The 16,196-nt window shown below is 47.2% G+C and overlaps 1 protein-coding gene and 2 pseudogenes across 2 annotated transcripts in view; 2 read left to right on the plus strand and 1 right to left on the minus strand.

Annotated features, from left to right (window-relative positions):
- The window catches only part of EPHB1 (EPH receptor B1), a 421,654-nt gene extending 416,694 nt beyond the window's left edge, over window positions 1-4,960 (minus strand). Inside the window, exon 1 of one of the 2 annotated variants that reach the window (XM_053930212.1) lies at window positions 4,531-4,960. In XM_053930212.1, coding sequence (XP_053786187.1) covers window positions 4,531-4,588 — 58 coding nt within the window. In that variant the 5' untranslated portion in view covers window positions 4,589-4,960. The remainder of the gene's footprint in view (window positions 1-4,530) is intronic. The other variant, XM_053930213.1, reaches the window with a different exon arrangement.
- A 6,752-nt stretch (window positions 4,961-11,712) lies between these two features.
- On the plus strand, window positions 11,713-12,496 carry LOC112309534 (small ribosomal subunit protein uS7m pseudogene; annotated as a pseudogene).
- Window positions 12,497-14,850: 2,354 nt separating this feature from the next.
- Window positions 14,851-14,949, plus strand: LOC112310014 (U6 spliceosomal RNA; annotated as a pseudogene).
- Window positions 14,950-16,196: the final 1,247 nt, after the last annotated feature.

A 16,196-nucleotide genomic window follows, 5' to 3' on the forward strand; every position in this document is an offset into this window, starting at 1 on the left:
AAATTTCATAATATGAATGTACATTTGACTTCAATAGCATCTTTTATTTTTAAACTAGTGCAGGCATATCCTAATAATGTATGTTACTAGTCCAACTTCTAAGATGGAATAGATGAGCATCACAACCCACTGTAGAAAGAAAGACACAGTGGTCAGGTGCATTGGTGATTTTCCCAAGCGACAGAGTTGGAAGATGAAGCCAGAGGTGGAGTACTCTGGCTTCATGATCCGGCCATCTGTCTCCATCCCAGCTGATTCCAGCCCCATCCTCACAGCCAGATCCCAGTCCTCACCCTGCAACTCCTTCCACTGCCCCAAGTTCATGAAATTCAGTCAACCAACTATAGAATCAGCAGTTTCCAGTAAATGGGTGGATCCACGCACTAGATCCCGAGGAAGGGGTCATGGTGCTATATCATGCACCCCCTGGTCCCCTTCCTCTTTGGTCCAATTTGCTTTATCAAAGATTACTTCTTGATGGATGGAATGTAAAAAGGTGCCATATCATGCCTCCTCCTTATGGGCTTTTCCCAAAGCACATCTTGGTAATTAGGACCCATCCTTGTGAGGGGCCAGGGCAGCGGCTGTGCGATCTGAGTGTAGGTTTGCACAGGTTGACAAAAGGCAAGAGTGGCTGGAACAGGATCCTATGTGGCCCAGTAGGTCCTCCCTCTGCTCCTGGGCATCACCAGCTGCTGGCAGCTCTGCTTTGCCAACCCGGAAGGCTTGGGCTGGGGCTGGGGCCAGAGCTCTGCAGCTGTTTACACGGCCAAGACTTCTCTCAAGCAATTGCCCAGAGCTGTGTTGCCATACCTCACCAGCATTCCACTTGCTAGCTGGAGCTTGGGGGGCAGGGGGGAGGCAGTGTCCCTGAGTAATAGCAACCTTTCCCTAATGCACAGAAAATAAAATCAGATAATGGATAGGACTTTCTCAAATTTACTTTTCTCTCCCAGATATTTTTTTTTTTAATCTTTGGTGCCTGCTACTGCTTGCAGGCTCAGGCACGCTGATGGACACCCAAAACAGATGCACACTCAGGAAACAAATATTAACAGAAAAAAAGCAGAAACAGCCAACGACTGTCTGGCCTGATGGCCTGTTGCAAACACATAGGCTGAGCTTGGGATTTTCACCATGATGTAATGGAGATTTAACTGTGTACAATGGTATTTGATGCCCTTGCATTTCAAGGTGAGGTATACCACAAAAGAGTGCCATAACTTAGGTGTGTATTCATGGGTCAGCAATTACTATTGAGAACCCACTATTTGCCAAGCCCTAAGAAATTTACCACCAAATCAAACCCAAGTGCACACTGAAGGGTGCCAAGCGTAGGACCTCACTCTAGACCACACCCAACAGTAGATCCCCTGGGAGTATTCTGGTGAGCCAGTGTCCAAACACTGAGGCCACCTCCAAGTGTATGATCCTTCATGGACGCAGCGGGTGGGGCTGGGAGAATGCCATTAGCATTAGCTGTCAGTCATTCAGGATTGCTGCCTCCCAGAAGGGACGAAGGGCTTGGTCCAGGGAAGCTCCCTCTGAGGGAAGAGTGTCTGCTGCCAGCCCAATGTGTCCCTGCTGCTGCAGAAGCACCTTGAGAGAAGCCCAGGTCCCCCCCAGCCCTGTCCTGAAAGGCAGCTCAGAAGATGCAAGCAGTTGCCTTCGCTCCATACATACCAGCAGCCCATTCTCACAAGGTCTTGGACACAGTGTGAAAAGAAAAGGGCCTGAAGAAACAGCTGTTTGTCCAGAGGCTGAGGATGGAGGCCTGGCTCTGTGGCCAGCGGATGTCAGCATCCCTGCCTCCACAGCCTGCCCTGCTACCTTCTGAAAACAGACTTTAAAAATCCCCTGGAGAGCCTTTTTCCTGTAGTGCCTTCTCTCTCCCAACAGAGCAGAGCCACACCATCAGCTGGAAATGGAGAAGGGGAGAGAGGAGTGCTCTTCTTTCAGTGTGAGTTTCCCACACTCCAGATCAACTAGCCCCTACCTTCCTTCCTTCCACACTGGCTGGGGGCAGGGGGTAGTCTCATAGGGCCCTGCCTGCCTCTGGTCACCTCTCTCCACCTGGTCTCATGGCTGACACCGTCCCTTTGTCCCTGTCCTGGCCCGGGCTAAAGACTTGATTGGTCTTCCAGCGGCTTGCCCTGGAGGACAAAGCCCCACTGAAATTCCCCCGAGACCCTTGGAGGAAAGCAGACAGACAGACAGACATGTAAGTGACTGAACGCACAAGGAGAGGAGGGCCCTGGCCACAGCAGAGCTTGGGGGATCTGCTGTCCGTGTAAGCAGCTCATTGATCCACTTTTCTGATCATTATTCCTCACTCATCACAAACGGATTGATGCTGGCCCCAGCCCAGCCAGGCAGGCGGGAAGGCGGCTCTGTGTGAGCAGAGTAGAAAATGAACCTGCCTGTGTTCATCTGAGGAGAGGAAGGAGTGAATGGTGTGTACTATCCCTGTACACTGGGCAGGGACTGTGGGGCTGCTTTAATATTCTGCTGAATGTGGTGTTTCTTTTAACCCTTGCTGGAGAGATCTGCAGCCCAGAGAGGCTCCTTCCTGCCAGGCTACTGGCAAAGTTTCTAGGCTGCTGGAGGGAAGGGCCACAGCCCCCACCGCACGGGCTGCTCCAGATGACCTGGCTGACAGGACCTATATTCAGGGCTAGGCAGGCACCATGCCACCCTCCCTCACACAGCTCCAGCCAGCCAGCAGACAGGCAGCTCTGGCTACCCAAGAAGAGGGCTTTAAGGAGGAAACCATCCACTGCCAGACACCTGGTGTGTTCCCACACATTTGCTGCCCAAACAGTCTCACTCCCAGGCATGTGCCCTCCTTCATCAATGGAGAATAAATGCCAAGATCAAGCTCCCAAAGTAGGCACCTATCTGCTCTGGGCGGCCCAGCCCCTGACCTTTTAAAGGCGAGAGGAGCGAAGCAGGCAGGACACAGGGCCCCAGCGCTAAGTCCCCTCTGGCTTCGCCCGTTGCAAATGCGCGCTGACCCAGGCTGTCCTGACAGGTTTCAAAGTGTCCATCGTCTTGCTTGTCCCATTTCAACTGGTCTCTCACTGGCCCCCGGTAAGTCAAACCCAAGCATCCCCTCTCCGCACCACTCCAGACCCTGCCCGTTCCCAAAAGCACCCAAAAGGTCAGTGGAAGGCAGAGGGCCGACAAAATTTAGCCACCTTTGAAAAGCAAGTGAGAGCTTTCTAGGCATTAATGGCCGCACCCCCGCGCCGCCACAAGAACGAACGTGGGATATGGTGGTCTTCACTGGAAGGTGAGGGGATCTTAGCCCCACCTTAGGGCGCCGAATTCAGGGGCGCCGAACCACGGCGGGCTTTTTTGGGTGGCGGTGCTCCTAAGCAACCGGGAACAGTTCGGTGGGGAACCCTGCAGCCCAGCGGAACGAACTCCCAACTTGCAAGGCGGCACGGGCACGAGGAGCAGCGCCCCTTTGGTGCCTAGTCCCCGCGGAGTTCCACCCGGCCTCCGCCACCCGGCAGTGCGGCTGTGCGCCCGGCTACGGCGGTCGTGCCGGCGCCTCACGCCGGAGAGTTGCTTCCACCCCCGGCTCGCAACTCCTTGCCGAAGCCGAGCAGCGTTCCCGGCGAGGGTCCGCGGCGGCCGCTGCTCCGCCGCGAGAAGGGCGGGGAGAAGAGGCGGGGGCGGGGAGCGGGGCAGGGATTTCCCACAGGGATTCGCGGGCGCAGCGGAGCGCGGGTGCTCCGGCTGCGCCCCGCGAGGTGCCCGCGGCGCGCGCTTTCCTCCACAGCTGAAGGCACTGCCACGGCTGAAGTGGCAGGGAGAGGGTCGCTGTCCGTCAGCTCCCGGCGCCAAGTCCCCTTCCACTGGGCAAAGGAGACGCTGCGCGAGTTTCGGCCCACCACACCCCTGTTCCCAGGCTCAAAAAGTGACAAAGGTGTCCACCTCGCCCAGGTTGACCCGAGAAAGATGAAGCCCGGAGGCTCCCGGACCGTCCGGCTGTCCCCGAAGGTAGGGCCAGTGAACTCAGCCCCTCTCCTTCGCCAGCCCCTTTCGGGGTACCAGGGCAGCTCCAGCCCGCCTAGTCCAGAATCCTGGAACCGGCAGGCGCCGAGTTAAGTAAACGGAGAGGTGGCGCGCGGTCGCCTAAGCGCATCCTTGCCCGGGGTAGGAAGCGAGCGGACCCACGCCCGCTCTCCGGGGGCTGGATGGTCCAAGGCGCCCCTTCTTCCCCAACGCCCAGCTCTGCCCGGAGCTAAGGAGCCTGCACCGCAATGCAGCGGACTCCGCGTTCTCCCAGCCGAAGCTGCGGGAGACCGTGGCTGCCAGGGAGTGCCAGCCGCGGGAGCCGAGGGGCTCCGAAAGCCAGCGGGGACGCGCCGGTGGGTGCCGCCCCAGCCCCGCACTCGGCCGCGGCCCAGGCATCTTAACAGCCTTGCCCCCGGATAGCGAGATGCGAGTGACCCGAAGCTACCAGAGAAGCCCCGGGGTACAGCCTCCAGCAGCCAACTTGCTCCGCGAAGGGTACGTTACCTTCCATCGCGGCCACTGCGGTTGCCAGGAGGAGCAGCAGCAGGCAATCCAGGGCCATCGCCGGCCGGCAGCCCCCAGGCCGAGCCGGAGCCGAGGCTGCCGCGCGGGGAGGGCGCCGGGTCCCGGGGCGCCGCTGCGCTCCCCGCGGGTGGCTTCTCCGTATCCTTTCGCGCTCTCGCTGGGACAGGACTCCCTGGAGCACGGCGTGGGCGTGGGCGGGAGTGTGCGCGCGTGGGGCGGTGCGGGCGCGCGTGGGTGTGGGTGTGCATGTGTGTGTGTGTGTTTATGGGGAAGGTGGGTGTGTGCGTGCGTGTGTGAAAGAGAGAGGGCGAGGGAGTGCGAGCTGGGGAGAGCGCAAGAGTGCGTAAGCGTCCTGCTGTCACATCGAGAGCTACGGCGGAGCCTACGTGAGGACGGAGCCGGCCAGACTGCTGAGGGAGGGAGTGGGATCCCCCACCATCAGCTCTCTCCCCACCCCTAACACCTCCTGTCCAATCAAGGAATCAAACCTGCAAAAATCTCTCGTCCAATCAGGCGCGAGCACCTCCTTACCCAGGCATTGTTAGTTTAAGAAAAACTTTTGCGCGCAAGGCTGTGAGAGGTGGCTGGGAAGGCGCTAGGAGGGGTCGGGGCTCCCCCTCGTGGTATACTCAGAGTAACGCACCGGCCCCCGCTCCCCAAGTCCCCGACGCGTCTAGCGAAGGAGCAGGCCTTAACCATTTACAGCCCACCCAGGTCTGGATGAGCTTTAAATAATCAAATTTATCTTCTTTCAGCTTCTCAACAAGACTTAACTTTAACTGCCCTATTTAGTGCAATCCCGTGGCACAGCCTACTCCTCCTTTTCATAATACTTCACTTTCTAACGCTGTATTTTTTTACTAATCAATTATGTTCATTGTGGGTCCCCCCTTATTAGAATTGAGTCTTCACTCTTGGGGTTCGTGTTTGTTTTGTTCACTACAGAATCCCAAGTGCCTAGAACGGTGCCTGGCCCGTAGAAAATGATGGAATATCTCCATTGATTGAAGGAATAGGTTCGGAGAATCTTTGGGTTCACACACTGCTGCTGCAGGGTATACAGGAACTGGAAATGCTTCTTGTCCAAATGCTGTTCTTGTCCTCCAGAAGTCTCTGGCTGCCTTGAGGTTTCACTTCTGAAAGCATTCGGTAAGCATTACAGAGAGCCCTGACCCCAGAAGACTGTATTGGTGGAGACCAACAGTCACATAGTCCACTATAAAACGTGGAGAATGCAATAGGGCCAGCAGAAGGCTATGCAAGGTGGGGCACACGGAGGAAGGCACCATTACTGTGGGTTAGACTTGAACATGGGTTGGAAGGACATACATAGGCAGCAACAGAGAGACAGGGCATCGGAGGTAGGAGAGACTCTCTCAGCCTCATCTCCCACAGCCCTACTTTCTTTTTCTGTCTCTGGAGATAGCCAGGGTTCTAGTCCAAGGACCCATCATGAGGCTGTAATGTTGTTATGCTGGAGACACTCGAGGCAGCTGTCTCTTCTCCACCAGGCCTGTGCTGGGTTTGTTAATGAGCTGACAGTGGGCAGATGTGATGACCCCTCCTGTACTCCCCCACCTTCCTTTTGGGGTTTTGCTCAATCTGTTTCCCACCCTGTATGTTCAGTGTCTCTTTGACTGGGACCACTCCTCCTCAGTCATAGCCAGGCTCTCCCCTTCCTGATACTGCTTTTCTTCCCCCATGGACTCCAGCTACCTCCCCCACCTCCTCCCTTCATTACTCTGGGCTCCCTGCCTCAGCACCTGAAGAGAAGATCCCGTGGGCCTCCACACCCTTCTCATCCTCCCTCATGCCATGCCAACTGCCCTCTGCCCTGCCAAATACCAGTAATAGTGCCCTAGCATCTCTGGAGCCATCACCCTTGGAATGACCCACTTTCTCTCAGTTGCCCATCGTCCTCCTGGACCCTCAGCACTCTCTGTTATCAGTTCTCCTGGGCTCTTGCCTCACTTTCCACAGTCCTCGTTCTCCTCCCTGTCATTCTCCTTCTTAGTGTTTCCCCTGGTCCTTCTTCAGCTCTCAAAAGGTGTCTCCCTCAAGCTCCATCCTTGGCACTTCTGCTCCCCGGGCCCATGAACAATTCTTTGGTGGCTCCACCTGCTCTTCTGCCTCCAGCGCTCCCCTCAGGGATGGATGGATGAATCTCGGACTCCTCTCCTTCACTACAGCACAGTCTTTTGAGAGGCATGGTGGGCAAGTCTCCCTTTGCCACATCCTCCTCCCAGTGCCCTTGTCTCAAGGCCGTGAGCCTGTCCCAATACCAGCCCACACTGCCTTCCCCTGAACAACTGGAGAGTCTCAGAATGGTCACCCAGCTTTCATCCCCTCCCTTTTCTAATCCTTCTGCACTCCTGCCAAACTAATTTTTCTCAAGCCAAGCTTGATCTTATCTCTTCCCTGAACAGAAGGCTAGTGGCTCCTCACTGTCTGCCTGAAGAAAGACCAACCACTCTGGCGTAGCATCCACAAGCTCCCTGGAACCTGCCTCTCAGCCCTGACTCTGCCAGCCTCCCTCTGGGCCTGGGCTGCTCAGACAGCTTGATCCCCTCACCATCCCCACATCTACATCCACATGCACGCTCTCCTTTCCTTGCAGCCAGTTGGTCATGGACTCACCCACTTACTCAACAAGTATTTGTTGAATGCCTACTATGAGCCAGGCAGGCCTTGCTCTAGGCTGTGGGGACACAGGTCCTACTCAGAGGAAACTTACAGTGTAGTGGAGGATGATGATGAAGAGGCAGTAGTATGTACAGTGGTGAGAAGGACTGAAGAATAAAGCAAGGTAACAGCCAAAGAGCAATTGTAGGTAGTTGGATATTATAGGGAATGACTGTGTACCGAGCACTTTCTACACACAGAAAGACCAACCACTCTGGCGTGGCATCCAGGTTTCTGAATGCACTGCACTGGATGTTTACATGCAAAACTGAACTGAAATGAATGGAACTTCCTGCCCTCTACTTCTACCCAAACGTCCCCTCTCCCAGGAAGCCTTGGTGTCCCTCAGCTAGTCCCTCTCACCCACAGTCTCATGCTATGTGTCTGCATGGGTTCTGAGTGGCTTGTCCAGACCTGGCTGAAGACAGAACTGACATTATCCTGCTGCAAAACATCACTACTAGGAGGATTCTGGGAGACAAAAGTTCTGGGATCCCAAGGACAACCCCACCAAGGTCTTTCAGCCTGTGCAGGCAAATTATACAAGAATCACCGCCTTAACATCTTTTGGTCTCCATGCCCCACCCCAGGATTTAAGGTCAGTAGGGGTGAGGTAGGGGCAGAAATGTAATTTTATGGCCCCACCCCCATTGATTCTGCTGCACAATGAGGTTTAGGAGTTCCTGCTCTTGGTCTGAATTTAAAACTGTGCTCTGAGGCCTTCTCAGGGGACACCCAAATGGGGAAGTATAGGAGGGGTCAGGGGGTGGAGCTTCCCACTTCCCCTCTATTATGGCACCTTTTCTAGTGGACATCTATATCAGGTTTTGTTTGAAGGAAGAGTTCTGTGGCAAGAAGAGAAGGAAGTAGGGGAAAAGAAAGAGGGATTAGAGGAGAGGGTTGGATTGGGTGGGAGTGGGGCACATTGACTGATTAGGGTGTGAGGAAGTCGGCCTTGATGACTTTTAGAACATACTGGTGGCTCAGGAAAGAACAGCATCAGTTTAGGCCTTTTATTAATTTCTCTAATAACCCAGGGGATTGACTTTCCTTGAACAAGTTAAGTATTAATTTAGTTGTACAGCAGATTGATCTTTCTCTTGCAGTGGGTTATGATTTGTAAATATACGTGAAAGCACCATTGGTTTGGTTCCAAGCCTGGGTGGCTATTTTCCCCAAATCATCTCCTTGACTATTTTTTTTCCTCTCTGATGTCAAATGCTCGCTTGTTTTTTTGATTAATCACCCAGCTATTTGATATCACTAAATCACTCCTTCAAAGTGACAGATGCTTGCCTCCAAGCCAGCAGCTGAGGGCTCTCAGGCACCCAAGGGTGACTTGACCCTTTTGCTAAGACTCAGAGGCCCTTCTGGCTGGAAGGTTTGAGGGCAGCCAAGCTGTTCACCCCACCTCAAGCGGTTTTGTGTCTAAAACGTTGAAAAGCATTTCTAGAGAAAGCAATTGCACAAGTCCCCTTGCTAATTCTATACATTTTGCAGCTTTCCTATCAGAAACTTCCTGCTTGCCTCTAACCTACAGCCCTTTTGTTGTAGTTTAAACGTGTTTTCTTCACTCTACTTAGTATTACAAAACACAGACAACTAGTCATCATCAGGAAGATGATCATACGGGTGTGTTGTACATGAGAAGGTATTAAGTTGCTCCCTTATTCCATCTTTTTTTTAATATTTCTTAGCTGCATAAATGAAAGGATTAGTTATACACTGCATGACCCAAGCTACCTTTAATTAGATTCTTAAGCTGCAAGATAAATTTCCACCAACTCTTTTTAGAGAGGCACATGCACCATTTATGGGTATTTTAAAACATTTTTAACAATGGATAATAGACAACAAACAGCTTCCTCTCCCTCTTTTGATCTTTCAACATTTATTTAGCAGCAACTCTGTGCCAGGTGCCTGCAAGGTGCTAGGGGCCCAGTGATATCTGTGGCCCAGCCCCTCCCTTTAAGGATTTCCTGGTCCCTAGGAAGACAGGTATTGAAATGCCTTGTGGGACACTTCACAAAATGGCCTCTGGCTAGAGGCTTTCAACAAGCCTCTCCTTGTTTCTCAGGCAAATACCCCAGTGAATAAAGACAAATATGAAGACTCACTACTAACGAGGTGAATGAACACTGACAGACAACCTAATTGCCAGGATGTGGAAGGAACTGACAATACATACTTACAAGGTAAATGAAGCTGGATGGAGAAAACCTATCAGGAACATATATGACATATGCCAAGTTCTCTTCTATGAAGAAAACCTGCTTTTCACAATAGGAAGGAAGACATGTTGTAATCCCTTCTTCATCTGTACCTGAATCTCTGCTAACCAGAGAATGGAGTAAATATCCATCACTGTCATTGCTTCAGCTTTAAAAAACAAAGAACAGTTGCCCCCTGTCATCCTCATCCTTTCCCCCAAGATCTTATACCCAGGAGGAGCCTGAAAACAAGCAAGACCACTGGGCACAAGGATGGGCTGATGCAGATGCTGTGCATCTGGAGGTGAAGAGTGGTCAAGAGACAGGAGCAGGCATAGTCGTTACTGTGGGAGGTGTGCAACCTGCTGAGTGTGGTTTTGCTGTGACACATCAGATCAGAGGACCAGAAAATCGGGATGGTGGTTGGAGAAAGATGTAACCTCAGTAGAGCAGATACACACTAGATGAAGCCAGTTGACAAGTGGCAATTACACACTGACTGGCCCTCCAGGGTAGATCTAAAAACGTGATTCAACCATAAAGCAAGTAGGGAGTTGGAGGGCCCAGCGCCAGCTTGCTCACCCTGTCTAGCAAAAAATAACTGCAAGAACTAATGAGTCTCTCAGTACTCAAGGAGGAGACAAGAGGGGTCAAGACAGATTAGGGGCCTACTAGACACTGCAGGATGAAGAGCAGGAATAGCATCTCTAAGACCCAGAAGGACAGCATTCCTTTCAAAATGAGGCTCTACACACTTGAGAGACATTTTCAGGAAGTTTCTTGTCATGTATGAAGACAAACTCCGTGAAACACAAACAAGCTTTCTAGAAATCAGGTTAAGCAGAAAAGGCAACAGAATGAGTAAAGGGAAGAGAAAAAGAAAATAATTTAAAGAAACAAAAATTCAGTAAATGCAATATCAGAATTAAACTCCACACTGGTTATGGAAGGGAAGAGCACATTTGTCACCGCTGAACGTTGAATAGATGATGTGAAAGACAAACTGGAGAATCTTTCCAAGAATGCATATAAAATGGACAGAAAAGGAAAAATTTTAAGAGAAAATACATAACGTGTAGAAGACAGAAATAGAGAATAAACATACATAAAATTGGGTCAGTTAGTTACAAGGGGCTAGGGACCTGCAAAAGAATCAATATCATTAACTTCATAATACTGAATTCCAAAAGAAAATGGAGCCAGAGCTATAGAGTTTTATAAGGGGAAATTTGTAATAATAATATATATATATGTATATATATATATATATGTATATATATATATCTAGCAGGCATAAAGCAACAGACAGCTTCAGGTCTTGAAAAATTTGCAACAGTTCAAGAAATTATTTGAGAGTATTGTATATTCCAATTGACAAAGAGACGAGGTTTGGTGGCAAGCAATAAAGTCAATTAAAATACAAGTCTAAGTGTTTGCCAACTGCTTTTAAATTGAATTAAAATGTCAAAAGTAGTCTCAGTAAAGAATACATATGTTGTTAAAATTCTAATTACAAAAACCTAAATGTAACAGCTCAGATTATATTAATTAAGACCAAGTAGAAAGGGAATGTAAGAAGGAGAGAAAATCTATGTTAAATTCCTTGTTCACACAAGGAATTCAGAAGCTTTTTTTATACTTAAATGTTACAATTTCTGAAATTGGTTTAAAATAAAGTTGGCTTAAAAACCATTTTAATATACTTTAAAGAAGTATATATGGTTTTGAAAACACTGGAAAAGATAAAAACAAAATATGGCCGCTATGTTAAGAAAAAGAAATTGAAAAAAAATTAAATAAACAAAAGAAGTTATTTTTAAAAAATAAGAACTTATTGAAAACATCAGAAATTATTCCCAATAACAAATATAAATGAATTAAAACTTTTTCTTAATCCTCACCTGAAGATATGTTTTCATTGATTTTAGAGAGAGAGGAAGAAAGAGAGAAACATGGATAAGTGCCCCAACCAGTGATTGAACCCAAACCCAGAAACTAGGTACGTGCCCTGACTGGGGATCAAACATGCAACCTTTAGCTGTATGGGGTGGCGCTCCAACCAATTGAACCACCCTGCCAACGGGATTCAATCTTGATTGAAATGTCGCTTTGGCATGGAGGCCTCAGGAGCAACCTGCTGCAGAGAGTCAGGAGAATGTGACAGATAATGGGAGGGTGTTTCCTTTTGACCTTGAAATGAGAGACTCTTAAGGCCCGGATTAATCGAGTGGTGCACAGATTTAGGACCCAGTGGAGCCTTTTCCTTCTCTTCTGTCACTCGCTCAGGCATGCGGAGGGCAGTTCCTGTGGGGTCCTCATGGCAAAGGAAGATGGCTGGCCTCTGGGTGAAGGCAGTGCGAGGGTGGTCGGACCTAGCCCTCAGTGTTGGGAGTGCTGTTCCAAGGCTTCCAAGGCTAATCCGGGTGAGGGGGAGCCACTATGGCCCTGAATATAGGGATCCCCAGACTGGCAAGGCACATTCCCTCCAGCCCTTGGCAGAGGTGACTGAGGAACAGAAGTTCGAGGGGGAGCTCAAGAAGACTCAGCTTATCAAAGCTGCCCCAGCGATGAAAACAGGCTCTGTGCGTGAAGACCCGTTGATCAGTAAATTCGCCAACATGATGAGGAAACGAAGTACTGGCCTGATCCCTCATGACACACAGACTCTGGAGGCTGTGACAAGGAAGCCATTTGAGAATCATCATGCTGCTTTTTCAGGGGAACAGGCAACCATTGAACGCAACCTCTACACCATCTTCCTCCAAGCACTGAAAAACTGTGAAGCTGTGATTGGGCTGGTACCCGTCCTCATGGGTGGCCATTTCCACCAGGTCCCTCTGCCACTATCTGACCAGCGTTGTCGCTTCCTGGCCATCAAATGGATGATTACTGAGTGCACGGAGAAGAAGCAGGGGTGGATGCTGATGCCAGAGAAGCTGTGGCGTGAGCTGCTGGAGGCTTTTCACAACCAGGGCCCTGAGATCAAAAGGAAGCACAACATGAACAAGACGGCTGAGGCCAACCGTGCGCTGGCCCACTACAGCTGGTGGTAGGGGAGGGGAAGCTCCAGGAGGAAAGCCCAGGGCTCTCTGCTGCAAGAGGCAACATGAGCCGCTGCTACATGAAAACTACCTGTGCTAAATGTAGTTCTTTTTTAAGGGCAGGCAGGCAGGCCTCACAGGAAGGACAGAGCAATATGTTTATTGCTTTAGTCCTTACAACTTGCAACAACTTGCTACAACTTGCAAGGAGATGGGCTACAACTTGCTCTCCCTGCCCCATCTCCTTGCAAAGAAGCAATACATAGACTTGAATTTCCTCAGAAAAACTTAGGGCGCATCCCACCTTCTCTTCCCTCTGGTTAGGGTGGACATTTGGGTAATGAAAGGAAGCAGTTTAGTATCAGAAAGGTGTATTAGAACATTCTCACCCTGAACTGCAGCATGCGGCACAGTGCTGCCACTCATTAAAACCGGCTGCAGGAAATAAAATTTTAAAAAAGAATGAAAAATAAATAAATGTCTCTTTGGCTAAAAAAAATAGTATCATTACATATTTTACCTAAAACAAAGGGGACAATAATTAAATAGTAAAAAAATAACTTATTTGTGGTAATACTATAGGGTAACCCACAACATTGCTATGAAACACATCTAGAACTCAATCATATGTAAAATAGCTACTTTTCAATATATTGCAGAGCCCATAAAGAGTATCCCCAACAGCCTGGAAACAAAGAAATACTAAAATCCTGAATGGTAAATGTGGGAGTTTACACTGCAGTGTGGGTGGGAATTATTCCCTGGTCTGGGAAATCTAATAATGACTTGAATTTTAATGTACGTCAGTTGGACACAAGGCTTTGAATGCATGCAAGACAGCAAGTTAGAAATGAGACCACTGCATAAGCTGAGGCTTCAAATTACAATGACTTTATTGAAAAAAGGGACTAGGAGAAAACTTACCCATTGTCATAGAGGAGAACAAGGAAGCTTACATCTCTGCTTGGGCTCAGGTTATGAGAGAAAATTCCCTCCCCTCAGAATTCTTATCATAAGCCTTCACTTACATAGGTTTGGAGTTCAGATTTATACTACTTGATCTCAGATCTCCCAAGCCAAGAACTCAATTGAAAAAAATTAGTAGTAAATGAGTAGGTAAAAGGAAATGCAAAATGGATATAATCTCCACAAGAATCTCACAAATAAAGCCCTGCAGAATATGAACTCACAAGCCAAAATCACAGAACACATAAATAAATCTACCACGAATGAGATTCAGCAGGCAAATCAAATAGGATTATACCCCTATTATTATAGACCTATAAGAAGAAAACTTAAACAACAATATTTAAAATTATAAAACAAAAATGAATCAATATACATATAAAAATCTATTGCTTTTCCAAACATCAACAAAAAACAATAAAAATAAGTCATTTTTCATAATATGGCATTTTAATAACAAAACTTTTGGAACAAATCTAAAGAGAGCTTTTAAAGGCCTGTATGGAAAAAACATAAGACCTTTTTAAGAGAAGGTTTAAATAACTGGGAAGATTTACCACATTCCTGGATGAGAAAACTGATAACAAATCTCCTCAATTTTAACTATAAATTCAATATAAATTCAAGAAAAGTATCATAATTTTTCAAAGAATTTGACAATTCGAGCCAAAATTCAAAAATAAAAGGCAGAGATAACCAAAACAATTTTGAACAGAAGCAGAATGGAGGGCCTTGCCTTACCAGCCATCAATACTTATCACAAAGCTGCCACAATTAAAACATGGAACCGGTGTGGGGATTTAGCACCAACATGTATATGAAAAATCCTCGTCAAGGGAAGCATTACAAAGTGCTGGAGAAAAGATAAACCAGTAAATGTTGCTGAAATAGTTTGAAAAGTTAAAATTAGACTTCTCTCTCATACTAAATATAGTCAATTCCAGGCGGATTAAACACAAACATGAAAGGCAAAACTTTAAAACTATTTTTGAAGAAAATATAGGAGAATAATTTAATGAGAAATAATGGGGTAGGTGGAAGAGGATTTCATAAACAGGACACAAAAAGCACAAGTTACAAACAAAATTATATATACTTTTGACAATGTAAAATAAGAAAATTTGGTACAAAAAGACACCATAAAAATAGTTAAGCCACAAACTGGGAGAAAATACAAGGTTGGGCAAAAGTAGGTTTACAGTTGTTCATATGGAAAATAATACGATAATTAATAAATAATAATACAAGAATAAACTCTGTGTTTTGTGTATTCACAACTGTAAACCTACTTTTGCCCACCCCATATTTGCTACCCATTTAATCAAAAAGTATTAGAATCTAGAATATATAAAGAACTACAAACCAAGAAGAAATAAACATTTTAAGAAGTGCCTAATTACATGCTTTGCAGCACATATGTTAAAATTGGGATGATACGGAAATTAGCATGGCCCCTGCACAAAGAAGACACACAAATTTGTGATGTGTTCTATATTCGTAAGCCAGACACAAAAAGACAAATATCGCATAATTCTACTGACATGAAATATTTAGAGTAGGCAAATTCATAAAGACAGCAAACAGAAGTTACCAGGGTCTTCAAGAAGGGGGTATGGGGAGATATTGCTTAATAGAGCTTCTGTTTTGGAGGGCGATGAAAGAGTTTTGGAAGTAGATAAGCAACATTGTGAGTGTAATTAATACCACTGAGTTGTACACTGAAAATAGTAAAAATGCAAATTTTATATATTTTTAAAAATATAAATATGTTTCTATATATTTGTTATATATATTTAACCACAATAAAAAAGCACCCAAATATTAAAGAGCACAAAAGATTCAAATTGACATTTCAGGTAAAAAGAAATACGAAATGACCTAACAATATTTGAAGATTCACAACTTCACTTGCAAGTGAAAATACTGCTCACCCACCAAAGCAAAAATAGTAACGTCGGACAACAGCTAGGGTTGGTCTGATACAGAGCTATAGGAATTTTCATGCATTGCTAGTGGGACTGTCAATTGGTTCAGACATTTTCAGTATGAGGATGGCATCATTCAGTGAAGTTTAGCATGTGCTTCCTTATATATGAATTAGAGTAAATATAGGCTGCCATAATAAAGATACTAACAATAAAATACTAACAAAAAATGACCGGTCTCAAAGTGTATTATCCTGATCAATGGGACAACTTTGATCCTCCTGGTCATTCAGATTCTGGGTTCTTTGAAAGTCATTGCTCTCCCATCATCCAAGACTCCGTCATTTTCTGCAAAGTTGAAGTTGGGTTACCACCACACTTGGGGTTTGGAATTTGCAAAGAGAAAAGAGAGCATGGAGGAGGTATATCCATTGCTTTTAAGACTCTGACCCGAAAGCAGCTGAATGGAAAAGTGCCTAGATTCCATTGGTGAGAACACAGTCACATAGCCCCACCCAACTGAAACGGAGTGTGGGAAGATGTCCAGTTGAACACCATATGTGAAGATGAGGAGAATGGTTTTGAATGGACACCTGGCAGTCTCCATTGTGCTCCAGAACTCAGCAATTTCACTGCTCCTGCCTGTGTACACCAGGAGACATACACAAGAAAACTCTTAGATACACAATTTACAACAGGAAGAAAAGAAAAAAAAAAGAAATAGCCCAAATGTCCAACATTGTTGAACAGAAAAATAAATCATGGCATATTTATATACCAAAGCAAAAATGAATGAATTATTGCTGCACAATTGGGAAGAT

The sequence above is a fragment of the Desmodus rotundus genome, chromosome 8 (genome assembly GCF_022682495.2).
Source record: "Desmodus rotundus isolate HL8 chromosome 8, HLdesRot8A.1, whole genome shotgun sequence".
Classification (NCBI taxonomy): Eukaryota; Metazoa; Chordata; class Mammalia; order Chiroptera; family Phyllostomidae; genus Desmodus; species Desmodus rotundus.